At 35.7% G+C, this 26,581-nt stretch overlaps 3 protein-coding genes across 5 annotated transcripts in view; 1 reads left to right on the top strand and 2 right to left on the bottom strand.

The window, feature by feature from the left end:
* Positions 1–3,804: 3,804 nt before the first annotated feature.
* LOC109105535 (kazal-type serine protease inhibitor domain-containing protein 1-like) lies at positions 3,805–6,265 on the bottom strand. Its single transcript, XM_019118827.2, has 4 exons — positions 5,553–6,265; positions 4,903–5,063; positions 4,202–4,349; positions 3,805–4,111 (listed from the first exon to the last, which is right to left on the bottom strand). Exons 1-4 carry the CDS (start codon positions 6,052–6,054, stop codon positions 4,026–4,028), a joined length of 897 nt encoding a protein of 298 aa, XP_018974372.1. The 5' UTR covers positions 6,055–6,265; the 3' UTR covers positions 3,805–4,025.
* Positions 6,266–8,746: 2,481 nt separating this feature from the next.
* On the top strand, positions 8,747–11,438 carry crybb2 (crystallin, beta B2). Its single transcript, XM_019118828.2, has 6 exons — positions 8,747–8,885; positions 9,074–9,161; positions 9,260–9,378; positions 10,417–10,549; positions 10,868–11,010; positions 11,122–11,438. Exons 2-6 carry the CDS (start codon positions 9,099–9,101, stop codon positions 11,288–11,290), a joined length of 627 nt encoding a protein of 208 aa, XP_018974373.2. The 5' UTR covers positions 8,747–8,885; positions 9,074–9,098; the 3' UTR covers positions 11,291–11,438.
* A 645-nt stretch (positions 11,439–12,083) lies between these two features.
* The window catches only part of si:ch73-138n13.1 (calponin homology domain-containing protein DDB_G0272472), a 39,599-nt gene continuing 25,101 nt past the window's right edge, over positions 12,084–26,581 (bottom strand). For all 3 annotated transcript variants that reach the window (XM_042762554.1, XM_042762557.1, XM_042762556.1), the window contains 7 exons: positions 18,708–18,823; positions 17,291–17,444; positions 16,294–16,462; positions 15,985–16,124; positions 14,658–14,794; positions 14,448–14,537; positions 12,084–13,696 (listed from right to left, as the gene is read on the bottom strand). In XM_042762554.1, the coding sequence (XP_042618488.1) occupies positions 14,456–14,537; positions 14,658–14,794; positions 15,985–16,124; positions 16,294–16,462; positions 17,291–17,444; positions 18,708–18,823 (798 nt within the window). In that variant the 3' untranslated portion in view covers positions 12,084–13,696; positions 14,448–14,455. The remainder of the gene's footprint in view (positions 13,697–14,447; positions 14,538–14,657; positions 14,795–15,984; positions 16,125–16,293; positions 16,463–17,290; positions 17,445–18,707; positions 18,824–26,581) is intronic.

The raw sequence follows: 26,581 nt of genomic DNA, 5'->3' as shown, positions 1-26,581 counted from the left end.
CCTCTGCTCACCAAACTCCATAACTTTCGTCTCTGTGGGATGAAATCTAAGCAGAAGTTTAATGCTTAAGGCTTCGTTTATACCGCAAATCAAAAATATGAACAGCCATAAATAAACTTACAACTAAGTAGTATCTTCTCACTGCCCTCTATGGCCTCCAAACAGCACTGCACATGATCTGTCACCTCACTGCACACATTTGATTAAAGATCACCGTTTGGCACAATTAAATGTTTGACAATATATATCATCACACATTTCGTGAAAGTATAATTTAACTAAGAACACTGACACGATTAAACTATAAAAGAGTAATAAATAACAAACCACTGGCAGACATTGCAGAATAAGAAAGAAAGATCTTTCTGTTAGTAGCCTACTTCAACTTATATTGTAATGAGTCAACAACCCTTAACGCCTAATGACTTCAGAAACGGTCAGCTTTAGATTTTTGCCTCATAAGTTCATCTGACTCATCATTATTTTTAGTTTGAATGTCTGTGCTGTTGCTCATTTGTCTATTATTCTTCCTTGTTGTCTCCTATGTTCACTTTATTGATTAGCCTACAATAAATCCACTCAGAAGAGGGATGATCTTTCACACAGCACATGGATCTCATTTTCCACAAAACTGGAAGAAAAACAAAAGCATGGAAATGTTTAAGAGTCTGGAACTACTTTCCTTTATTTAAATCAGACAGAGGCGGAGAGGCCTTTTTAAGTGGCTATCATGGTGAATGCAATGAATGCTGCAGGGGGATTTGAGTGCCTGTGGTCACTGTGTTAGTTGATGGAGATCAAAAAGGGGGAAATAAAAAAATAGTCATTTTGTTATTTTAATTCTTCACCTTGGAAACTATGCTTTCCCAACCAGCAATAACTAAATCTGGTAAGCTATATGAATTCCGCCACCTTGGAATTATAAGGTTCTATCGCACTCTGAGTGGTTTTGAGATATTGAGCTTCAAAATTTTTGCATTCCATATAGCAAAAAATTATGTCTCTTTTATACATGAAAATGAAACAGTTTACTTATAATTAGTTTTAATAGTTACAATTAGAGCTGTAACTATGTATAAACATGTCGTGAGAAAGGTAAATTTAATGCTTTCTATTAATTTTTTTTAATATTTTAGGTTGGTTTTTTGTTTTTTTGTTGATTTTAAGAGTAAATTGAATTGCTAAATATTTTGTTGAGTGCAGATGTAGGAATATGGTGGGTCATTAAACATATTATGGCAGGAACAGTTTAAGCAGCTACTGTAATACATCTGACCAGGACTTTCATCTTCATGTATTTTGGTTGTCTACTACATTTCCTTAATTTCAGGCCTTTTCCTCAGTCTGTTCTTGGCCTCCATCTCTGTGCCAGTAATGTCTTTTCATGACACAGGATATTAGCAGATTCTCTTGGGCAGAGATGGGAAGCCCCTCGCTGCTGGCTCTGGGAGTTCACACGATCCCCTAAATATTAACACTTCAGTTTTCCATAGAATTTGGGGGAAAGAAAAATAACTGACGGCAATGAAACAGATACCATCAACTTTCCTAAACCGCTGCAAACTATAGATTTTTGTCTTGGGAGCTGGAATTCTGAAATAAAAATCACAGAGCATCAGGAGGTAAAACTTACAGTAAATGAATAGTTCACCCAAAAATGAACATTTGCTGAAAATTGATGCATCCTAAGGCCACCCAAGATGTAGATGAGTTTGTTTCTTCATCAACAGAATTGGATAAATTTAGCATAACATCACTTGCTCACCAATGGATCATGTGCAGTGAATGGGTGCCGTCAGAATGAGAATCCAAACAGCTCATGAAAACATCACAATAATCCACAGTCCATCAGTTAATTTCTTGTGAAGTGAAAAGCTAATCAAACCATTGAACTTTAAATTTAAATCTTGGATGATCTGAGGGTCTGTAAATTTTCAGCAAAACTTCAGTTTTGGGTGAACTATTCCTTTAATCTGCAGTCAGAGACATTATTGGGAGTAGAACTAGGAATATTGTCCCCAAACCCTGTGACAAGGGGGCCCATGGAGATCCTCAATGATATATCCTACCCATGAAGTCAAAATCTTTAACACAACACATCTAGTAGAGGTGTTCGGAGTTTTCAGAGTGTTTGGTTGTTTAAGGCAAGAGGAAACGGCTGTGTCCCAGGGTGCTCTCAGTCTGAAATGATTTAGAGCTTACTGCAGGCTAATTGTTTTAACAGTTGACTGCTGGGTGGAAGTCATGCAAATGTACCCTAAAAACCACATGCTGTTACATTTGGTTTATTATGCATACTGTTTTCACAAAGAAAGAATGGTGTATAACTCTGCAATAGTATTTTTGTAGTAGAACTACTGTACAGTACAGTACATTCCATGTAAAATTCCATCAAACCTCTTCATTAGAAGTTTGAAACATAGTGTCACAATGTCTTTTACACAGTTTAAATAATGTAGCATCAAAAACGTAACCTAAAATTAAATGCATAGCTGTTATCATAATTGCTCTGAGTTAAAGCCACCAGAAAACATCATGAGAGGGTAGAAGAGAGGACGGGGGTTAAAAAGCTGTTATCCACAGCCGTTCTGTTAAATACAGGCCTCTGCTCCACTAAAAGGTCAATTTAGAGGGTTAAGAGATGTTTACTGTATATCTATAAGTAGCCTGATGGTGTTTGTTGCATTTACATCAAAAGAAGTCCAACCTGTATGCACATGTTCCGAAGAATAGGATCCCTGTGTTTATGTCCTAAGACAGGAGATCATAAAGATATATTAAAGCCAGCTGTGTGCTCCACTGCCTCACAGAGATCTGACACACACACACACACTCGAAGGAAAGGCTGGTAAAAGACGGATGCCACATGGAAACATACATAAACTCAGAGGCTAATACACATTCTGCTTTGAGTAGAAACCGATGGATTCTGAGGAACTGAGTTTGATCAAAGGTCAAGCACAAAAGAGACAGCAGCAAGTCCTGAAAAAAAAAAAAACAGCGGCCTTTCAGGGATGGCTGTCAGTCTATGCATTTTAGTGGTGGGGATTTTTCAGTGACTTTGTCTTACATCATTACGCCAGCATCGGTTGTGTTACTTCATTGCCATTCATGGCACTCTCTTGTGGCCTCATGGGATGGTAAAGTGTGAATTCATGATATGAATTTGGACATACTACTCACTTTCTGTTTTTAACCTAGGCTATATAGTAAGGAAGTATGCATATTCAAATGCAGCCTGTGGCTTTCTTTATGAATAAGTCATTAAACCATTCAACAGATTCATAAAAAATCACTGACTCATTCAAGAAAGCCAATGTTGCTTGGAGTAAAAATGGACAATGTAACTACAAATATTAAATTCTTTATTGAGATGTTGCATAAATATTACACTTTTTTTATAATTACTTTAAAGGCTACTGTGATTAACTATTCATGAAAGGGACAATTATAGCATTCCATTTTACTACATTCCAGATGCCTCAAAATGCTATATTTATAACGTTAAAAAATAAGATTTTGAACCAAAGTGAAAAGCGTTGTCACACAAATAGTATTTTAATATAAAATTCTACTTTTCAAAATTCAAAACTGCAATTATAATATGTAGTTATCAAAAGTAGCTGTATTTTTCATAATTGTACAGCTCTCATTCAAATTTCACAGTTCTTCATGTTATGTTATTCAGCTTGTCACTATGGAGGGAGAACATTGGTGAAACAAAAGAGACATTCAGCTCCAGCAGCTACTCTCTGTACTGAATTTCAGAGCTTCTAGCAGCTTCCAAACTACTCCACTGTCCCATTGTGTGTTTTTCATCCATTTTAGAGGCCTGTGCCATTGGGAATTTGTTTAAGCTTCTTCCTTGCCGTCTCCATGTTTGATTATCCAGATGTAGAAAAAGCTCTGGAGGTTTACTACTTTTTTCTTTTTCTTTTTCTTTTTTTTTTCATTGCCTGAGTGCCAAATTTAATGGCTAAAAGTAAAAAGACATTGTTTTTCTTGAGGGTGTTGGGATCTGAAATTTAGTAATAATCCCTGTCATAGTCCTGTAATTGGCCATAGTTCATCATTTCATTCTTGTTTTGTTCCAAATAGGCAGACATCTCATCTGGGTAAAAAAAAACATTATACTTTACATAAAGTTAGTTGAACAGGAAATGCTATGGTAGGCCATTACAGCTCAGGGTATATATTTTACCTGGTGGCAGGACTCCTAAAATTGCTGTGGCTGAGACGTGACCAAGCTCATTTCGAGCGATGCACCTGTATGTGCCAGAATCCATCTGACTGGCCTCTTCAATCTGCAGCCAACTGGAAAGTTCATACTTCTGAGGACCACCTCGTGACTACAAGAAAAACAGAGAAATAGAAAGGCGGAAAGGAGGTGGATCCCGAAACACTTTTTCCTATCTACTAAGCAATGAAAGCCATATATAAATTTTGTAGTTCTTAAGTTCATTGATAAAAATTAACCAGGAACGCCCTCCATGTCGCAAATCTTAAAGCCATAAACACCTCTGGCCATCACCCTCAGGCCATTTAAGATGTAGATAAGTTTGTTTCTTCATCAGAACAGATTTGGAAAAAAAATAGCCTCATATAGCTCACCAATGGATCCTCTGCAGTGAATGGGTGCCGTCAGAATTGAGAGTCCAAACAGCTGATATAAACATCACAATAATCCACAAGTAATACACATGTAATGACTCCAGTCCATCAATAAATGTATTGTGAAGCAAAAAGCTGCATTCACTGCAGAGGATCCATCGGAGAGCAAGTGATGTGATGTTAAATTTCTCCAAATATGATCTGATGAAGAAGTAAACTCATCTACATCTGTGAGGCCCTAATCAAGGTTATATTGTACTTTACAGAGTTTTTGGTTTGGAAGTACTTTACCTGAACAGATATGTGCGGATCATCACCAGGTAAAATAACCTCTTTTCCATCTTTCCTCCATTCCACTAGCGCCATGGGAAATGCAAACACCTCGCAGAGAAATGCTATACTGCTGCCGGTTGCATTTACCAGATTATGTGGCGGCACCTTGATGATGGGGACTACCGGAAATAGAGAAAGAGAGAGAAAGAGGTCAAATCAGGGATCACATTCAGAAACCACTTCCTATGTCAGCCTGACTTGAAGAGCTGTTTAAAGGTCATAAATCACCTCTTTAAAGTCACTGGGAAAATTATATGGGCTAGGTCCAAAATTACCAAGAGCTGACAGCCCAGAAAAAAAAAAAAACACTCTTGAGATAACACTTTAAATCACTTGTGAAAGAAAATAAGACAGAGACTAAATAAATCAATACATACATAAGTACAAAAAAAAGAAAACTTTACCTTAAATAAATACATACATACATATATACATAAATGTTGGAAAAACACTTAAAAGTAAAAGTTTGCATTTATTAAAGATAAAATATTGGTAGGAGAGAAAAAAAAAACAGTTCCGTGTATTAAAGAAACAAAATAAATAAAGAAACACCTATATAAATATATACTGGTTGGAAAAAGCTTAGCTATTGTTTGTATTGTTCATACCTGTCCTGCACGGCCCGTCGCTCACATTGAGTCCAGGATTTGAATACGCCGCTTCTTTATATTTGCAGATATTGATGTAAGTCTGTCCGTCTGAACCACACAGAGGTTTCTGGGACAAACACACACACTGGGCTTCTGGCTCCTCTCCGTCCGCTTCATCCGACCGGTCCAATTTGCACTCCAGGTTCTCTCCGCACAGTCCATAGTAGACGTTTCTCTGGCCGAGGTCACAGGTCTGTCCCTCCAGGTTGGCGCACTGAGAGCAGCAGCCGCAGCTGTCCCGCACCAGCCCCGCTCTACAGCCCAGCGGCAGCGGGCACAGCTCCGGCACACACTCCTCACACTCCTGCGTCCTGTTCCCCTCGTCAAACTCATCCGTGCCTTTGTAATAGTCAAAGGTGGCCAAGTCCTCGTCCATGTAGTCATCTTTGTAATTGGGGAAACCGTCTGCAGGTCTGAGGCTCAGAACCAAAACGGCGAACGTAACTATGTGCATTAACATCGTGAGAGCCTATGACTCGTGGCCAGACTATGTGTGCAATAAATGCAACTTTCCCCCAAAGCTGCGGCTTCATCCCCGACTGTCGCTCTGCCCGTCTCTGCTTCAGCCTCTCAGCCTCTGAAACCATCTGTGGCTGAAAGAAAATAAACACAACTATCCTCCCCCACGACCTCACATCTTGGTCCTATTGGATGCCAGAGGTGCAGAGAAAAAAATAATAATCATGGTGAATTTACGAAACGATACACTGAAATTAAAAGCGTGTATGTACAGTACAGCGGGCGAATACTAATTACCACTAGGTGGGGGTAAATGCCTAAACTTTGTTTGTAGTAAAAAAAAAATATATGGCTAATATTTGTTTGTAGTAGAAAAAAAAAAAATTCTATATATTACATTTAGTAATAAATTTGTCACACTTTATTGAAAAGGGTTTATGTCTGAAACATTTTGTGTAATGTGAAGAATAAGCAACTACCCGCCCTTACACAGTCATATAAAACAGGTAAAGTTTTGAAGCAAATTTGCAATGAAAAAAAAATATTTTATTCAGATAAAAAAATAAATCAAATGTTTTAAAATAATTTTAAGGGAAAAATAATGATTTAAAATTTCATGGCATTCAACACATCAAAAAAGTTGGGACAAGGCCATGGCACTGTGTATCCCCTCTTCTTTTTTCAGTCTGTAAACAGGAGGAGACTGTGTTTAGGAATAGTTGTCACAGGCTTTACTGCTCAACTGTGAATATTTTGTCAGGGATGCGCCACGTTTCTGTTTTGTGAAAGATCATTTCTGCCATTTCAGTAATCCTTCTTCTGAAGAATATTGAGCAACTATGTGGTCTGGCATTTCTTTTTGAAAGAGTATACATCTGGATGGGAGCATATCTAACTATCTCAGCATCTATCTATCTATCTATCTATCTATATAGATATGCAACCCAACGATAGAGAGATGCAGCTTAGATAGATAGATAATAGATGGGTTGTCCTAGTCCTAGAGTAGATAGAAACTTCAAATTTTGATTCGTCTGACCACCACAGAAGAGTTTTCACTTTTGTTTCGCTTCTGGATCATGTTTTATGGCTTATTTTTGACTTTTATCGAATGGCACGGTGGACTGTTTATGTTTTCTGGGAACTTTCCTGATAAATAGATGATTTTACAGTAGCATTCCTAGCGCCGTCCTACTAAGCATCCAGTATGGTTTTCGGCCTTGACCCTTACACAGAGAAGATTCTCTGAAGATGATATATTTGAATAACTTACTCGTTGCAATTTTTCTCTGAGAGAAACTCCCTATAGCTCCAATTTTCGCCACAGCATTGGGGGGAATTGGTGATCCTCTGTACTTCTGTTGCTTACTCTATACCCACATTACCTAATAAGTTGCAAACAGCTGTTCCTATACATTAGAAATGCTACCTGTCCCAACTTTTTTTTTTAGCCAGTTTTTTTTTCAACATTTTTGTTTCTATATTCATTGTGAATTTGTATTTAAATTTAAATTGAATATTCCATGTAATACATTGTGTGTGTGTTACAATGTGACGGCATATATCTATATATATATATTTATAAGTAAAAAGAAGTCCTATAAAGAGAGATTTCAGGTTGGGGCAGCAATTTGGGCCCTTACAAATACTGGCACTATATGATTTATAAATAGTAGTTTAGCTCTACCCTAAGGTCCTACTGCAGAGTTTAGGCTCCAACCTTTTATAAGTAGTAGCCTATAAAAGATTTCAGGGTGGGCAGCTTTGGCCCTTATACTGCAGAGTTTAGCTCTAACCCTAATCAAAACACATCTGAAAAAACCTAACCAAAGTCTTCAGTATTACTGCTGGCTCAGGTGAAAATAGGCTTCTGTTCGACTTTGGCCTTGGATCTGTTATGAAAGTGTCTAAATGCTGGTCAAAACAAAGTCTTCAGGATTACAGGCAGATGTTTTTGATTTTAATGGGATGGTGGTTGATTGTGGAGTTAGATATATTGTAAACACATGCAAGCATATAGTGGATCTCAGCATGTTTTACTCCAAGGCCGACCAGTGTCCACAACAATATCAAAAGCCCCCATTCCTAGTTTTGATATTTAAACTACTTTAATTAATGGGAGCTCCTGGTTTCTGTAAATTAAAAAAAAATAATAATTCAAATAATTACATTTCAGGATTCCAGGTGCTGAATGTGTTCAGGCCTCCCACTCTTTTTAACTTTGGCTATATTTTCATTTAATTTGTTGTACTTTTTGGTTTAGAAACATCTGTGTGTTTATCCTGTAAAACAACAGAACAGTTTATATGTAATGCGACACCCATGATAACAGCAAGGTAACTCACCAAGCCAGTGTGTTCCTCAGACAATACGTCACTGATGAAAAACATAATCAATATTATGATTATGAAACATATTTAGTGACAAATTAAGATGTTTCCAAAATCTCACAGGGTTCACAGTAATTGTGAAAAGATGCATCAGCCTCTCTCTTTCAATTTCACATCCAGAGTTGGTCACTCTTGTTGTAGGTCCTTGGCACAGGTTGTGCTGAATCATGGGATATGGAACAAAGCGCGGCTGGGCAAAAACTGACAACTAATGAAATAACTTTGTGGGGTATCAAAAGAAAAGGGAGGGTAGGATGGCGAGGGTGAGGATGTTTGGCTGGTACTACTTCAGCCCTCCCAGTGCCAGCGGTCAGCCTATTAGCACCAGACTATGAGGGTGTTCTGGACAGAGACATGTTTTGGCAGTGTTTCCGCCCCTGAGCTTGCAGTATATATTGAGCTGCTGTTGCCTCCCCACAGCGACTGGCACATCCTGGAGCTGGTAAGATATGCATATAATTGCTTACTTTATTATTGTTAATGTTTTTTCATTTTTTTATATAAGTATGACACACAGCAATTCATCCTTGTCATTCATTATGCTTTTGTGATATTCAATAATCTACACAATTGACACTGATAATTATTGTTTGCTTCCTGTTTTGTTCCTAATGTTATCTCTGAACAAAGCTCATCACACCCATCCTGGTTCACTATGGCAACTGATCACCAGAACCCTGCAACCAAGCAAAAACAACCAGTTGCCAGTAACTTCAAGGTACAAACATGTTCCCAGAGTATCTGTGGTGTGCCTTACTCATCCGTTACTCCTGCTCATCTTCCTTTATACTTCCTCTCCCATCTTCTGTTCCATAGTTGGTCATCTACGAACAGGAAAACTTTCAAGGCCGCTGTCATGAGCTGACTGAGCCCTGTAACAACATCCAGGAGGCAGACGTGGCGAAAGTGGGCTCAGTACTGGTGCTGTGTGGACCGTGAGTTTGTGTGTGAGAGAAAAAAAGCATGTCTGTGAGTGTAATATTGAGTGATATTCAATGTAGAAGAAGCTAATATTGAGTAACTTAGAGATATATAAATGGCTCAGTTTGTAGGGATATTTTGTTTCTCTGCCAAGGATAATAAATTCAAACGAAGCGACAGCTTCAGGCAAAGCAACACACGGAATTGAGTGTGTGAGTGGGCCGGAGCGACAGCTCAATATTCCACCCCAGGTCTTTCATTTCAGTCAAGTGTGAGAAAAATATTAATGTTTTCCCATGGATTTGGGCTAGTTTTAAACTATTGCTGCAGGGGTGATTTCCCACAAGTTTAAGGTTTGACATATTGCATTAATTATATTTGACATAAATGTTTCTGTTGAATACAATTTATATTCTACCACTGAGTGGCAATTAAAAAAACTATATATAAAAAGGAGGCCTATAATATGTCATGTATGGAAGCATCCATACATTTAAAACTTTTATATCTGTAATATCTTGAAATGTTTATTTTAGATTACAAACCATGTGTAGTATTTTTTTTTATAGTTGTTAAAATATGGGTTTTATCTCCAATATGGGTATTTTTTTTAAGATGTGTACCGTAAGGTACAATGATTTTACTTATGAAAACTCTCTGTTTATGATTACCGCTATAAAATGATTTTCAGGTTGATATTACATGTAATGCATTATTATGACTGTAAAATATATATTTTAGGTAATGGACTGGCATATTTTGAGTTTTGGTATTACGGACATTGAGCTAAATTTGATTGGCCAATGCATTGTTTTTGATACAAAGATCTGGCAACCCTGTTCCAGACACAATGAACCCACTCCATACCTTTTTTTTTTTTTTTTTTTTTTTTTTGGAAATCTATGAACACTGACAAACTGATAGAAACTGTGAAATGTCCCAGTGATGCTGGATTGTTACATCATTATGGGCTGATCAAATTTGAGAACTGTTGTACAAAGGAAAATGAATGAGAAAGAAAGCATGACTAAGATGTGAACGTTTTGTTTCAGGTGGGTGGGATATGAGCAGCCTGGCTGTAAGGGGGAACAGTATGTGTTTGAGAAGGGTGAGTATCCTCGCTGGGACGCCTGGACCAACAGCAGACGCAGTGACTGCATCGTCGCCTTCCGCCCCATCAAAGTGGTAACAAAAAATTAACTGCAGTATTATAAATTTATCCTTTACAAACAGTACCATTCAAAAGTTTGGACATTCATACTTAATTAGGACTATTTTGCACATTTGAGAATAATAGTAAGGTCATCATCAAACTTGACAAAAAAAAAAAAATAATAATAATTTAGCTTCTTCATGTCTTCTGGACATTCTCTCAACCAACGTCAGATCAAACGATTTTTAAGATCATAAAACATTTAAGTCAAGAGTGTCCAAATGTGTATATTAATTTGTTCCAAAGGGGGACTTTCAATATTCTGTTCTATACTTCCTATGTCCTCTCAGGACAGCCAGGAACACAAGATCGTACTCTATGAGAACCCAAGCTTCACTGGGAAGAAGATTGAGATCATAGATGATGATGTCCCCAGCTTCCACGCTCATGGATACCAAGAGAAAGTCTCTTCAGTTCGTGTGCAGAGTGGCACGTGAGTAAAACCTCAAAAAACAGCTCACATGAGTACAGTGAACCCACATTTAAGATAATTTATCCAAACACTTCTAATCTTTAAATGCAATTTTGGTTATCTCGGTTCCAGCTGGGTGGGCTATCAGTACCCAGGATACAGAGGCTTCCAGTACTTGTTTGAGAAAGGAGAGTTTAAGGAGTGTTCTGAGTTTGGGGCCGTGCTGCCTCACATCCAGTCTGTGAGGCGCATCCGTGACATGCAGTATCACCCAAGAGGGGCCTTCCAAACCTCCACCTGAGTGCCCGGCACTTCTCCTCAAACCCTAAAGCTTCTGAAACGCCCCATCCTTTCCTTACTCTTCACCTCTGAATGCTTATCTTTGACCTTTTAAGTTGTCAGTGATTCCATTTGCTACTGCTGAGAAATAAATAAGTGATTTTGCGTTATGAATGTTTCGGAGCTTTTATTTGGGCATTCGCTGTTTTATAAGTGAATTGGACTTTTTGAAATCCAGATTTGATTGAATCTATCAGTTGATCCATAATTAATTACTGCTGAGAGTTTACATTCCATCTATATATATATATATATATATATATATATATATATATATATAACAAACAGTAATTAGTGAAACTGTACAATTTAAAATAACTTTTCCATATTAATATATTTGAATTTATAATTTATTCCTGTGATGCATGGCTGAATTTTCAGTAGTCATTGCGCCAATCTTCAGGGTCACATGATCCTTGTTAAATAAAAGTTTCTGAACCTAAACTTTTGAACAGTAATATAGATTTCAGGACTAAGCATCTCCATTATTTCCACAATATAATATTCCGATTATATGTTTATAGGAATATTCAGATAGCTATGAAACATGTTAATGTATTATCAGAATAAGGTTTGGACTTTTATCAGAAAATAATGTGCATGTTAACATTGTTTTAATCATTCTTTCTGATTAAAACTGTGACAAAGATGGTGTTAACAGATGAGCTCTTGTCAGTGGCTTTACTGACTTGCAATAAATAAATAATAAAAAATAACCTTCTGAAAAAGTTTTGAAAAGCACACTTATACAAAAATATATTTATAGCAAATTTTATTATGAATTTACAGTATTGGACACTGGCATTACAACAGTGCAATAAACATCTTTACAGTCAAATTTAAAATAAAAAGGACAAATTACCCTTAAACACACTACAACAATGAAAAGAAGCTGATAATAGAAAAAAAAAAAAAGAACCATAGGACACATTACTCACATACCGCCAGCATCACAACATTGACATCACGGGTGAAGACTCATGCGTTACAAAAGTGACTACTGCTTAGAACCGCTGTTCATTAACAGGTGAAAAGTGCTTGTTATCTGGGAGTGGCACAACGGCCTAGCGGGGTTTTTTTTATTTATTTTTTTTGTCTTTTTCAAAAATACTCTACCAAGAAGTGTGCAATGTAATGTGAACGATGTTTACAGTACTTTGACATTTCAAATTTCCCTTAAGCAAACAAGTAAACAAAAGAAACAAACTTAAGATTTGTGTAGGCTAAAGTGAGGGTAACAAATGAAAAGTTTTCCCTTCTGTATTTATTCAATATTATCTTTTAAGTGAAGAAAAAGAGATTTACACGCTGATTGTGCAATTTCCTTTCATCATTTTTGGCCCACGGTTAAAGCAAGTAAAGTATTGTGATAAAAAGAAGAACATAGAGTGAAATAAAGGGAATGACTGATTGTACATGCACAGTTTTTTCAATCATGATACTATGGATTCACACACGATGGAGGACAGGAGCTAGACAAACTGAGGCAGCATACAGACCTTTGCATCTCTGAATGTCTCAAATCCAAGAAAAAAAAAAAAAAAAAGGTTATTAGGAGTGAAGACATGTGCAAACAAATTAATTCAGTGGCCCAACCAAACAGGTTTCCGCACGCACATCAACACACATACAGAACCGTAGTCCTTAACTGAATTTTAGCTCATTTTTGATCATTAAACATTTACCACTTTCCTTTCAAACCGATATTAATACAAATATAACATTCTGTGATTAACATTTTGTCATAACTAAATACACTCTCTATACAGACAGCTCAGCATTGATTTGTCGACTATTAAAGATTTAAAATAAATTGTGATCGTCTATGAAAATGCATGTGCAATTGATGCCTATAACCATCAACTGAACAAAATCAATGGGAATATGTCAAACAAACAAACAAACAAAAAATAGCATGGAAGCTGTACTACTATAAACATAAAAAAGTAAAAATAAACCAACATCATACTCCAGTTATATGAAGCACTTCTGGTTACTTGTAGGTGCGCGTGGACCCACAGTTCCACTATAAAGGATGATCTCTCGCTCACTAGAGGTTAAAGTGGCTCTATGCAAAAATAATTCTCTCTCATATGACGAAGAGCTGAAGAGAAACTCGACAACACATCCGTGGACACACGCTTTACACACAGATCTCTGCTTCGCCATTTATGTCAGTCAGAAATCTTTTAGAAAGGCACCATGCACATGTACACAACTGGAGAAGAAGGCCAGAAAAACCAATGAAACAAAATGATGTCGTAGTCAGCAGCAGCAGCAGCAGCAGCAGAATTCCTGTCATCTCCAGGTCAAAGGTTAAGGCTTCTGTCACGAGTTACAGCTACAGATACTGCAGTTATAAGGCATCCTGAGATGATGGGAAAACACATGTGGTTTGTGTTAGACAAGCAGTTCCACCATCAAACATTAAACCCTTATAATAAGGGATGTCAAAAGTACTGGTACTTTTCAAACAAACACATCATTAATGCCCTGCTAACTGCCAATGTGTCATGTAAATGTCTTACACCGTATTTTTATGGGGTCAAAAGTCAAACTGTTTAAGCAAAACTTGATCACCTTGCATTTAATTTTGCCCATTACCTTGATTTCTTTACTTGTGTTCTGGCAGCTTATTAAATTTTTAATTAAATCTGTTCATTGTTATGAGCAATGCTCTGGACAATGAGTTCTTAAAGACACAGCTCACCCAAAAATTTAAATTCGGAAGATTATTAGTAACCAAACAGTTTGTGACCATTGACATCTTTGACTGAACTATGCCTTTAAGTGAATGTAAATATTAAATAAAATAAATGCATATAAAAATGTAAAAACAAATACAATCTAACTGAATTTGCCTGAATATATTGTGTCTAATAATTATGCAGGGAAGACAGTTGTGCCAATAATTAAAACATTTTTAGCCATTTTTTTTTTTTTTTTAGTATTTGTACTAATATTTAACATTTCAAATAAAGTGTAAAGTTTTTATGTTTTATGGTTATTGGTTATGTGTTAATAAAATTGCTGCTATTGTCATTAACTACAGACATTTTAGTATTTTGACAAGCCTAGTTATAATGTAGTTGCACATAAAGACACATAAGACGATTTACCTGCGTGTTCAGGCTGTACCGTCGTTTTCATACTGACTCAAACGTTTTTTAGTCTTTAGTTCTTTCAGCCACTGAGGCGAGGCCTCTTCTCTGAGAGGGGATGGAGAGAGAAAAAAAATCAGAAAAAAAAAACACACAATAATGTTCAGCACTGCCAAACAGCAGATGATTCTGAGACTCTCTGATGTCCATTGACCTAAAAGCACTCACACATTCTCTTTGCCGCCAGCAGGAGGCAGCACACGAGAGGCTCGAGGCAAGAATGGAGATTTGGGTGCACGTGAGAGCTGAGGGGGTGTTGGGCCGTCTGTCTGATTGTCTGACTCGCCTCTCTTCTTTAGCTGAGCCTGAAATGAATGAACGAATCACACGTCACACAAGCAGCAAAATTATCAGCTTCCAAACAAATTCATACAATTCTAGCCTGACCTAAACCAAGCATTCTTAGGAAGGTGCTTCTGTTTAATCACTATGATTTACATATATTTCTTAATAAACAGTTTTATGATCTGCAGCCACATGCATCATATTTGATATGCAAATTTCTATCTTCAACATGATTAAAACTGAATTTTCTACATGCCTTCTGTCGTCTGATTGACAGTATTTGCTGCTGTACATTTGATACATTAATTTTTATGGCTTTCAGGTCATGGTACTCATATTTCTGATATGAAATCTTTACTGATTTTTACACATATATATATATATATATATATATATATATATAGTTAAAATGTGAGTATTAAATATAATACATCAATTATATAGACATGATATATATATATATATATATATATATATTATATATTATATATATATATAATATATATATATATAAATATATATATATAATATATACATTAGGGCTGTCAAATGATTAATCACGATTAATCACATCCAAAATAAAAGTTTTGTTTACATAATATATGTGTGTATACTGTGTATATTTATTATGTATATATAAAATACACACACATGCATGTATATGTTTAAGAAGAATATGTTATGTTTATATATTAAATATATTTATATATATATAAAATATAAGAATATATAAATATATACATGTAATATATACATGTAAATATTTCTAAATATATAATTTATGTGTGTGTATTTATATATACATAATAAATATACCCTGTACACATACATTATATTATGTAAACAAAACTTTTATTTTGGATGTGATAATCGTATTAATCATTTGACAGCCCTAATATATATACATATATATATATATATATATATATATATATTATATATATTGTATCTCATTGATTTACATTACAAGCTATCATATTTTTATCTTTTCGGCTATATAAATTTCAGCAAATGCATTAAATAGCATATTTTTTAATGTTATTGAATACTTTTTTTTTTTTCAGATTTTGTCTGAAGGTTCAATATACTATTACATTTCCAAAAAAAAAAAAATTTTTTCTTTTTATTATTTTATTTGTTATGTTTTAGATTTTTAAGGTTAATGAAATGTGGTTGGTGGGAAAAAATTAAATTAATAAAATCCCCTCACCTTTAGAGCAGATGGGTCCATGCCAGGGAAGAGCGCCACTCTCTGAGGCTGAGACACGGAGGAAGTTCGGGATTCGATTCCCTTGGCCTGCTCCTCCGAGTCTGAATCTTCACCCTGCTTAGGAGAGTCTGTCTTCTCCTCTACAGACAGAGAGAAAGACTGGAGTGAGTGCAGAGGACTAGATTTTACTGACTTTGCTACAGTACAAAGATAATTATGACCCAAAGAGGACCTGCAACCTACTTAAACCCAACCTCCTGGGATGAGATGTGCAGGCATGCATGTGTCTCGCTGCTAAGATGTAAGTACCTGTTGAATCCTTGTAGCGCCATTCATCATCTGCTCCGATTCCCTCGGGTACTTGTGATAAGAGGGCGCTGTGACGGGCGACTCGAGAGGGCGGGGCTCTGCGAGTGCTCTTCTTGTTCAGACTGACCCTGGCACGTAGTGCACTGGAGTCTAACAGTGTTGTGGGGGTCTACAGACAAAGACACGACATGTCATACAAATGCCATGTACAATTGTGTGTTTGGATTCAAATTAAGAGTCTTTATAGGGATGGTTCTCCAAAAAAATTAAAACTCCATATTTGTTTACTCAACTTCATGTCATTCCAAATCTATACGACTATATTTTTTTTCTATGAAAAACAAAAGATATTTTAAAGAATGTTGGTAACCAAACCTTTATAGTTTCCTCTGACTTCCATTGTATTTCTTGACCATATAATGGAATGTAACCGAAATGGTTTGGTTACAACATTCTTCAAAATATGTTTTTTTTTTTTTTTTTTTTATGTTGCACAGAAGGAAGTCAAACAGGTTTGAAATGACATGAGGCTGAGTAAGTGACAGCAGAATTTTCAGATTTTGTGTCAACTATCTCTTTAGTGGGACCTGAGAGATTCCTGTCAACCCACTGTAAGTCCATTCCACCAAAACTTTGACACTTTAAAAAGTTTATAAAGACATTATAAAAGTTATCCAATGAATTAAGTGGTTTAATCCATGAATAAAACTCTATGTTAAATCTGTTCATCATATAAATGATCTCTTTTCAGAAGATTTTATTTAAAGCACTCGATTCATATGGATTACTTTTGCAATCTCTCTATGAACTTTTTGAAGCGGTAGTTTTGGTTTCATTGACTTTGACAGATATCTCCTAAAGTTCATTAAAAATTTTCTTCATTTTTGTTTTGAAGATGAATGAAAGTCTTCTGGATTTGGAAGGGTATAAGGGTGAGCACAATGACAATTTTCATTTTTAGGCCAACTATCCCTATGGTTTAGCAGCAAAGACTGACCTCTGGGAATGGGAGCTCGGTCTGCTTTTGAGGAGATGTTGTCAAGCCATCTGGTGTGTCGATGAGAAGGGGCTGTTCAGCTGTGTGGGGTGGGGTGGGCTTCCGTGGAGATGGGCTGAGGTTGTCGTCAGATGAAGTTGTAGCTGGAGTGAGGCTGAGGAGTAAGAAAGTGATATTTGAAATTGTCTTTATTCTGCATTTGTGCAGAAAATGTAGAAGTCAAAAAACATGACTGTAAAAGTAGGTTGCTATGAGGTTCAAACTGAGCTTTTTACCACTCCAGTCTATGGCCAGTGAACTGAAAATAAAACAAAGAAGCAGCTTGATTTATGCATAAATAAATTAAATGTATAAATACTACAGTGTATGTATTCAATAAACTAAGATTTCTTACTGATCATGAAACTGTATTTTCATTATTTTATTATTAATATTATTTGGCAGTATTTTTCCTTGCACATTTGTGATGGAACATTTTGTCACTTGCTACATCAGATGAACAAGAAGCAGCACAGAAACAGACACATTCTGTTTTTGTTCCTCATATTTGTTCCCTCATATTATGTGAGGAACATTTCTCCAAAGTAAAAGTAGTTTGAAGGGTTAGTAATTTTTTATCAAAACATCATAACAACCTTCCGCTAAAAAGCCAAACTTCTCTCTAGCGACGTATGCAGGACTCCAATCATTTTGTTGGATTAAACTTCCTTAATACGATCCTTAGAACAGAACACAAGCTTGCATTCAGATCTTCCTCCATCCATTGACAAGCAACGAATAAAACCAAGTTCCCACCCTACATTTTTTTTTTCTTTTCCAATAATCCATTATATTCGGGTATATGGCAAAATACGGAACAAAAGAACTGTTGCTACTTCTGAGACATCACCCCTTTAACAGCAGTTGGTTTTTAGCCCATTGATTTTAATTTGATTCGCACACATCATTTAGGCCTACATGAGTGTTGGTCAGACTCCCATTCATAATTTCATTTAAACCATATATAATTTTGCAGTTCCTAATAAACTTACTGGCTATCTGTGAGTAATTCTGTTAATGGGGGGCTACATCTACCCATCCAATGTTAATTTTTAGAGCACAGATACAACCCATCCAACCCAATGATCCATATATACCAGCTCTCATTTCATCTGAATCCCTCTTGCATTGGTCACTGCTGTAACCAAAGCTCTCTGACAAGCCCGGTCTGCTCTATAATGAAGATGCATCTGCCTGTGTGTCTGTTCATGAGGTCATTATAGCATTATAGCTCTGCTACAGATGACTCACTCAATAGCTGCAATTGATCCTGGTGTTACAAACAGTGACTGAGGATAGTTTTGTATAGTGTATATGTTAGTTTGAGAACATAAATGGTTATGATTTGACATGGTTTTTGGGAGGGGTGTGTGTTTACCTGTCATCTGTGCGAAGTCCAGTCTCCCATGTGCTGTACTGACTGTCGGTCTCCTGCACCAGATTGTCTGTGTCTTTATTCTCCTGCTGTCCACTAACACATTGTTTTACCAGCTCCTTTTGATAAAAAGAAAGAAAAGAGGATATTTTAAACTAAAAAGCTCCAAAAATAATATGATTCTACACAGAGATGTCTTTTCATTTTTTGAGGGAGTACCAGTGGCTGTCTGGACGAGACAGGAAATTACCAAAAAAAAAAAAAAAAAAACTTTTTACCACCTTAATATCCATGAAGACCTGTGTTCAAATCTTGACATAACACACTACCGTTCAAAACTTTGATTTTGGTAAGATTTATTTAATGCTTGTTTTTGAAGAAAACCTCTTATGTTCTCAAAGGCTGCATTTTATTTAATCAAAAATACAGTAAACGGTAATATTCTGAAATATTATTACAATTTAAAATAACTGTTTTCTATTTTAATGCATTTTAAAATGTAATTTATTCCTGTGATGGCAAAGCAGAATTTTCAGCATCATTACTCCAGTCTGCGGTGTCACACGATCCTTCAGAAATCTTTCTATTATGGTGATTTGGTGCTTAATTTTTTTTTATTTTTTTTTTAATTATAATCAATGTTGAAAATGGTTGAGCCGTTTAATATTTTTATATAGTTTAAATAGTTTAATATATTTAATAGTTTTTTTTTCCCTGATTCTTTGATGAATAGAAACTTTGAAAGAACAATTTATTTGATATATTATTTTGTAAAAGTCCTTACTGTCACTTTTTAATAAAATTATATTTTCTTTAAAAAAAAAAAGTTTGAAGTTTGACCCCAAACTTCTGAATAATAGTGTAATAAAATAAACTGTCCAATACTTTTATTTAATTAACAATAAAAAAATAATAAAAGCGTTGAACTTGACAGTCAGTGATCACAACTGGTTTTACTGAATGGGCAAGATGCTTGTGATTGTGGAAAGGTCTGAATGAAAATAGAGAGGTAGTTTAATCATCCTGCAGCACTGCAAACAACCACCAGGTGAAGCTAAATCTCACACTGAACAACCCAGCCACTCCCTTTGGGTGTGACATCACAGTACCAGAGCTGGACATTAGCCAATCACTGAGTGAAGAGATGAAATCTGCCCAGTGGGGCATAAAACTCTTGTGTGCATCACAGAACAGAATAGCAGGACTATTAACCCTGATCACTATTCAGCTACAAACCCAGTCAGCACCAGTTCACCATCATGTAACAGAAACCACCTTAAACTAACACCCTGGTGCCATAACTGGGCAGCTGCTGATATTTTCAGGGCTGTAACATAATACCAGGAAATTATTTGCAAAATACAAAAACTGAGTCACAAAAACTGTGTGAACATGTGAAAATGAATGACAGGAAACAGCACAGGAATATACTGGTGAGACTGCCATGAAAATACTGCAATGATAACCTCATAGAAATCTACTTGTTGAACTGGTGCATCCATTCACCCGTGCCTCTTTTAATGAGGAGACTACAGAGGATACAGTGTATCTAACACACACAAACAGAGTCATCAACTCTCTGATCACAAGCCGAACTGAGTGTGAGCACTGTGAGTATGTGACTGTCAGGGGTTTGTGCCAATCAGAACTGAACTGAAAATCCCTTTGAGATGTTCAAATCAATTTCTGAATAGGAGTTGAGGCAGCAAGCAGGATGAAGATGTTTCATTACAATAGAAAGATTTTAGGTTGCTTGTTTTTAATAGTAAATGTAACTAATTTTTACCTTAATATTATTACATATCCCTTTTTAAATCATTTATAAGCCATTATAGTATTTATTAATATTTTGAATATTTTCATTTTACATTTTAATTTCAGTTTTAGTAATTTTGTTATGCTTTATGTGCATGTGTTTATTATTATTATTATTATTATTAGGTGCCAAGCACTATTTTATCCATGCGATTTCTTTCTTTCTTCTTCTGCTCTGGAAGTCTATGGCAGCCCATAGAAGCACTTGCGGTAAAGTTATAATATTTGGCACACAGAGTCAAGTTTGGACTCTCCAAGTCAAACCCTGTTTTAGGGATGGGCATTTTTCAAAAATATTGCATTAGAATATTTGAGCTAATAAAAAAATGAATATTCGCATATAAGTTCATTTAAATTACGTTTAATAAATATGACCATTTTCTTAAACAAACATTATTTTTGTCACCATTTCCAAATAATCTAACCACAAAAAGCTTATAAATTATATCCTGTTTTTTTCATTTGAAAACAATAAACGTGTGCAAAAAAAAAAAAAGTACAGAAAAAAACATTTAATGCAGAGCGAATGAAAAAAACGTCTTTAAAACATGTACATATACACTCGAGTTAGCATGGTGCTTGCATTGTTTCACATGATCTTGAAAAAAAATCAGCATAATCGGGTGAAAGTCAGCTCCTTATGTTGTGTGTCTACCAAAGCGTTTTTAGCCAGCTGAAAAGGAAAAACTGCTTTAATTGTATACACAACCTTAGTCTGTTAACAATAAAGCCGGCTGCAGAGAAAATGTGTGGTCTCTCGGCTCACTCGGGTCACATTTGTGCCTACCTGCAGTAGTGAATGCAGTGATGTGCCACTGATTTTCTTCATTCGACTGGTCATGTCGTTCCGGTGTTTGTATTTCATGATTCATTTTCATGATAAATCAGTTTCACTTGACAAAGTTTGCGTGCTCAGGATTTATCAGAGATTTACAGCATTCACTGCCAGCAAAGCAACATTTTAGCGAAATTCGAATAGTGTTTTTATTTTTCAAATAATTATTGCAGATAGTATATTCGAATATTTGACTATTTGTGCACACCCCTACCCTGTTTACGCTTATAACTTTGAACTGTAAATTTTAGAAGTAAAATAATGTTTTCCTCTGATTCCTTGGCTCATGCTGAGTCAGTTGGACACCAAAATGTAAATTTCTACAGGTCAAGATTTTTCGCATATTTTAATAGTTCAAAAAATCTACTTTTTCAAACCCATCCTAGGCGGTTTGTCTGATTTTCAGCCAAATTGTTTCAGATCATCTTCAGACCATGTTGGCAAAAAGTTATGGAATTCAATTTGATTAGTCAAACAAATGTGTAAACAAATTTGACAAAGAGCATGCCAAAATGGACATAAGGCTATATCTCTGCAACACTTTAGCATATTGAGATCAAACTTGTAGTGTGTTATAATAACTATGACCTGAGGCTACCTGCACAGTTTCGGCACAATGCCACCTAGAGGTCAAGTGATTCGAAAACTGTCTACTTCTAAACAGTATGGCCAAAAATCATAAGAACAATACCAAATTTTCCCATGTCAGCCATTTAGAATTTTGTCGTAAAATGCAATATTTTACAAACACATTGGTGTATTGTTACAAAACTCTGGTGTCTTTGGCAGCATGCCCTGAAGGTGCTCAAAACGTTTCGGAGCAGTGCCACCTTGTGGCTTTGTATCAAAATTATAATTGAAATTAGAAAAAAATGCTAATAGCTATTCATTAGTTTTGCCTGTTGTCATGAGACTGGTCTTGATAGATTCCTTGAGGCTTGCCAAGAACATCAATACCATTTATGCCATAATCCGTCGAACTTCCAATCCACCATTTTGGTTTTCTATGAAAACCTACTTTTTCTAACAACTCCTAGACCATTGGTCCAATTTTACTCAAATTCGACTCAGTTTCGAAACAGTTTTTGTTTACCACATCAACAAATTTGATGGAATGATGGCAAACTGCATCGGAGGCTCCACCCTTCATTCTATATTCTAGATCTACCCATTAGGCACAATTTACATTCGCTCCTCCTCGCAGGTCGTCTAGCGAGGAGGAGCTCCAAGTAAACTCCACCCAATTCCTGTGCAGTGAGCAGCCTCTCCATTGCCATATTCACACCAACTTAAAGTGTGTCATTGTCACCTCACACTGACCTCACCATATCAGTTTGGTAACAGTGGCACCTATTGGTCAAAAGTGATAAACCATTAATATGAAGCCATTCACCATTAAAAATGAAATACAAAAAAAAAAAATATATATATATATTATATATATATATTAATATATATATATATATATATATATATATATATATATATATATATATATATATATATATATATATATATATATATATATATATATATAATATATATGCTAGTAGCTTAAATACAGTTATAAACATATAAACAGTTTTGCCTCTTGTCATGTGACTGGTCTTGCTAGATTGAGCATTGATAATAAATAATAATTAATCAGTTGTACTTTGTGTTTACTGTCCATTTTGATTTACATTGAAAACCTACTTTTTTAAACTCCTCCTAGACCATTGGTACGAGTTTCATCTTCAGACCATGTCGGCAAAAATGTATTTGTATTTTATATTTTGTATGGATTAGGCATGGGCCGGCAGAGATTTTGACAGTATGATAACCTTAAGCAAAAATATCACGGTTTCACAGTATTGTTGTTATAGCTCTGAAATGTGTTATTTTTAAATAACTGGGTAAAAAAAAAATAATAATAAAAAAATAAAAAAATAATCTTTTTTTTTTCCGCTGGACAAAATATATTTTGTTTCTGAGCAACATACAGAATATTAGAAACAGTAGAATTAGTTTATTTTTTTCTTTGATTTGTTTCCTAAAAAGAAAAAAATAAAGACTGCCATCTTTATTTAACCCAAATCTGTAATTATAGTTATTTAATTTTAGTTATATAATTCATATACATATAATTTATATAATTTCATATCATTTAGTTATATAATAATAATCATACACATAATTTGATTTAATAATTACCCAATTTTTCACAAACTTTGTGAAATTATACTACATGCCTGAACGAAACAAACAGCAGAAGCTCTGAATGAGATGCATATTCACTCTCTGACAGCAGGAGGTGCCCCTGGAACACCAGATAGAGCGTTTCCTACGATACCGCTGTAAACATGTACCGCAATACATCAACAAATTTGATGGCATAATGCCAAACTGCATCGGAGGCTGTATCTCTGCAAAGCTTTGACATAGGCTACACTCCCACTGTCTTTTTTTGAGATTGACAACCGCATTTACAAACTAAGGTGTGAGTCTCGAAAATATCCCGTCCACACAGCAACTTACAGTATCTTCTTGAATACTCTCTGTATGAATGTGCAATGGGAGTCAAGCCCATATTCCTTAACAATTACCATACATACCAACAGTGACCAAAGTAATATAAAAGACGGCGACGTCCATAAAACTGGAAGTCTTATCACTTTCTGACACGACAAGAGTCTAATCGAGCAAGTTCATCCATCAAATCTTCATTAACCGACAGCAGATTTTATATGTGCGTGGAGAACGTAGCATTTGATTCATGTGCAGAACACAAAACTGATGGGAGAGGCTCCGGTGGATCTAAAACTTCCAGATAACACTCAGCTAATTTCTCTGTCACTGTAAGTTACTGAAACCACACATGAAACAATCTTTCTCTCACACTGTATGACATGACAGACGACTAGTTGTCCTGCTCCGTTCACACAGTATGTGTTTTCCGAGAATCCTTAATTTCCGTTTTGAGTCCTGAAAATATACGGGTGTGAGTTCGGTTACAGAATGCGGTTGTCATGCCTGAAAATAACCGTACTGTGTTTTAACGTAACTGTAAGCACTCAAATACAGGACTGACAAACGTATCCTGCTGCTGTGTGAATGTGGCCATACTGACACCAAAATTTGTATGTGCCATTTTCACCTCACACTGACCACACCACATCAATTTGATAACAGTGCCACCTATTGGTCAAAAGTGATAAACCATTAAATCATATTGCTAGTGGTTATATTTATTTTTTTACAGTCATTTTGACAAATCATCTTTAAATGTTTTAATTACTTGGAGATGACAGGAATTCTGCTGCTGCTGCTGACTACGACATCATTTTGTTTCATTGTTTTTTCTGGCCTTCTTCTCCAGTCGTGTACATGTGCATGGTGCCTTTCTAAAAGATTTCTGACTGACATAAATGGCGAAGCAGAGATCTGTGTGTAAAGCGTGTGTCCACGGATGTGTTGTCGAGTTTCTCTACAGCTCTTCTTCATACGAGAGAGAATTATTTTTGCATAGAGCCACTTTAACCTCTAGTGAGCGAGAGATCATCCTTTATAGTGGAACTGTGGGTCCACGCGCACCTACAAGTAACCAGAAGTGCTTCATATAACTGGAGTATGATGTTGGTTTATTTTTACCTTTTTATGTTTATAGTAGTACAGCTTCCATGCTATTTTTTGTTTGTTTGTTTGACATATTCCCATTGATTTTGTTCAGTTGGTGGTTATAGGGATCAATTGCACATGCATTATCATAGACGATCACAATTTATTTTTAATCTTTAATAGTCGACAAATCAATGCAGAGCTGTCTGTATAGAGAGTGTATTTAGTTATGACAAAATGTTTATCACAGAATGTTACATTTACAGTCACCAAAGCAACATTCAGAATTTAAGATGACAGGTATCGACCTAAGCATTAAGTCATTAGTAATAATGAGAGAGAGAGACTGTGTGTGTGTAAGTGACAGAATGAGAGGGAGAGTGTGTGTTGAGGCTGTTTGCATCAGAGAAAACAGCACAGGATGTCATTCATCAGCTCTGCCTTTACTGTCAGGAAGAGTAACAGACAAAAGAGAGCAGTGAGAATCAGACTGGACAACATCAGAGCAGTTCACCCACCTGACAAACATCTCAGCTTTCTCTCTCACACACACACACACACACACACACACACACACACACACACACACACACACACACACAGAGAGTTAGCTTTCTAAACGAGGACATGCATCAGCTGTTTTTTAAATAATGATAACTATAAATATTCAGAACTCAAACCTTATAAAAAATGTAAGTGATTTTCCATTTTATCAATTTTGTGTACATCTCATATTGGTTATTTTATATTCACAATGGGTCACTCGGGTCTGCAGATCAGTACCAGCACTGGCTTCAGAAAAACCCATTTTGGTTGACAACTTGCCATAAACACATGCTGGGACAAACAAAGAAACGAAATATCCATATGCATAGCTCAAAAACCAAAGAGTGTAATGAATCAGACAGCTCTATGATACCAACTGCTAGAGACAACAGAATATCAACCTCTAGTCTTACCAGGGTAACCTTAGTTGCCACCAAACCACCATAGTTACTAGGGCTGGGCAATTATTATTATTATTTTTTTAATAATCTTTTTTTTTTTTTAAATGACGTTGATTCGATATCGATTCTCAAAAGCCGCGACTCTATCTTTTCTGGTATTTATTTTAGCAAACATTTAAAAGAAGATCTGATTAATGGGAATCTTTTCATTAGTCTTCTCCACTAGATTTTTATTTACCTTGCGCAATGTTACAACAGAAAGCACGTCACTCATTCAGTGCTTATCATGGAGATACTGTTGACAAGAACCAAGAACAAAGCAATATGCGGGATTTGCAATGCTCAGGTAAAATTCTAAAGTAATACTACAAATCTGCGGAAGCATTTGATATCACTCGTAAAGGTGCCATAATTTCCGCAATGAATGAATGAATGAATTAAATTGTTTTATGCCTTCATCTGATTACCAGAAAATTTAAGAAGAACATTTTATATGGCCCAATTATTGTTTAAAAAAGGACCCTATACAAAAAAAGAAAAGGTTTAAAACACAGGCCTGTGGCTCTTAATTTCTTTTCATAAATTCACCATTTGTAAACTGATGTTTACTGTTCATGTTTTAGAAATATCAATGGCATTTGTATTAAAACATTTTTTTATTTTTTTTTTTTTTGTTTAAAAGT

This window comes from Cyprinus carpio, chromosome A8, assembly GCF_018340385.1.
Source record: "Cyprinus carpio isolate SPL01 chromosome A8, ASM1834038v1, whole genome shotgun sequence".
Taxonomy (NCBI): domain Eukaryota; kingdom Metazoa; phylum Chordata; class Actinopteri; order Cypriniformes; family Cyprinidae; genus Cyprinus; species Cyprinus carpio.
Note: the sequence above shows the minus strand (reverse complement) of the source record. Positions and strands in the feature narration are given on the sequence as shown.

Excerpts from the sequence above, each read along its gene's own strand:
- LOC109105535 (XM_019118827.2), bottom strand. The coding sequence starts at position 6,054 with ATGTTAATGCACATAGTTACGTTCGCCGTTTTGGTTCTGAGCCTCAGA. Across the intron at positions 5,064-5,552 it reads CGACGGGCCGTGCAGGACAG|TCCCCATCATCAAGGTGCCG; the intron begins GTATGAACAATA and ends TATTTCCGGTAG. Across the intron at positions 4,112-4,201 it reads TTTAGGAGTCCTGCCACCAG|ATGAGATGTCTGCCTATTTG; the intron begins GTAAAATATATA and ends TTTTTTACCCAG.
- crybb2 (XM_019118828.2), top strand. The coding sequence starts at position 9,099 with ATGGCAACTGATCACCAGAACCCTGCAACCAAGCAAAAACAACCAGTT. Across the intron at positions 9,162-9,259 it reads CAGTTGCCAGTAACTTCAAG|TTGGTCATCTACGAACAGGA; the intron begins GTACAAACATGT and ends TCTGTTCCATAG. Across the intron at positions 9,379-10,416 it reads GTACTGGTGCTGTGTGGACC|GTGGGTGGGATATGAGCAGC; the intron begins GTGAGTTTGTGT and ends GTTTTGTTTCAG.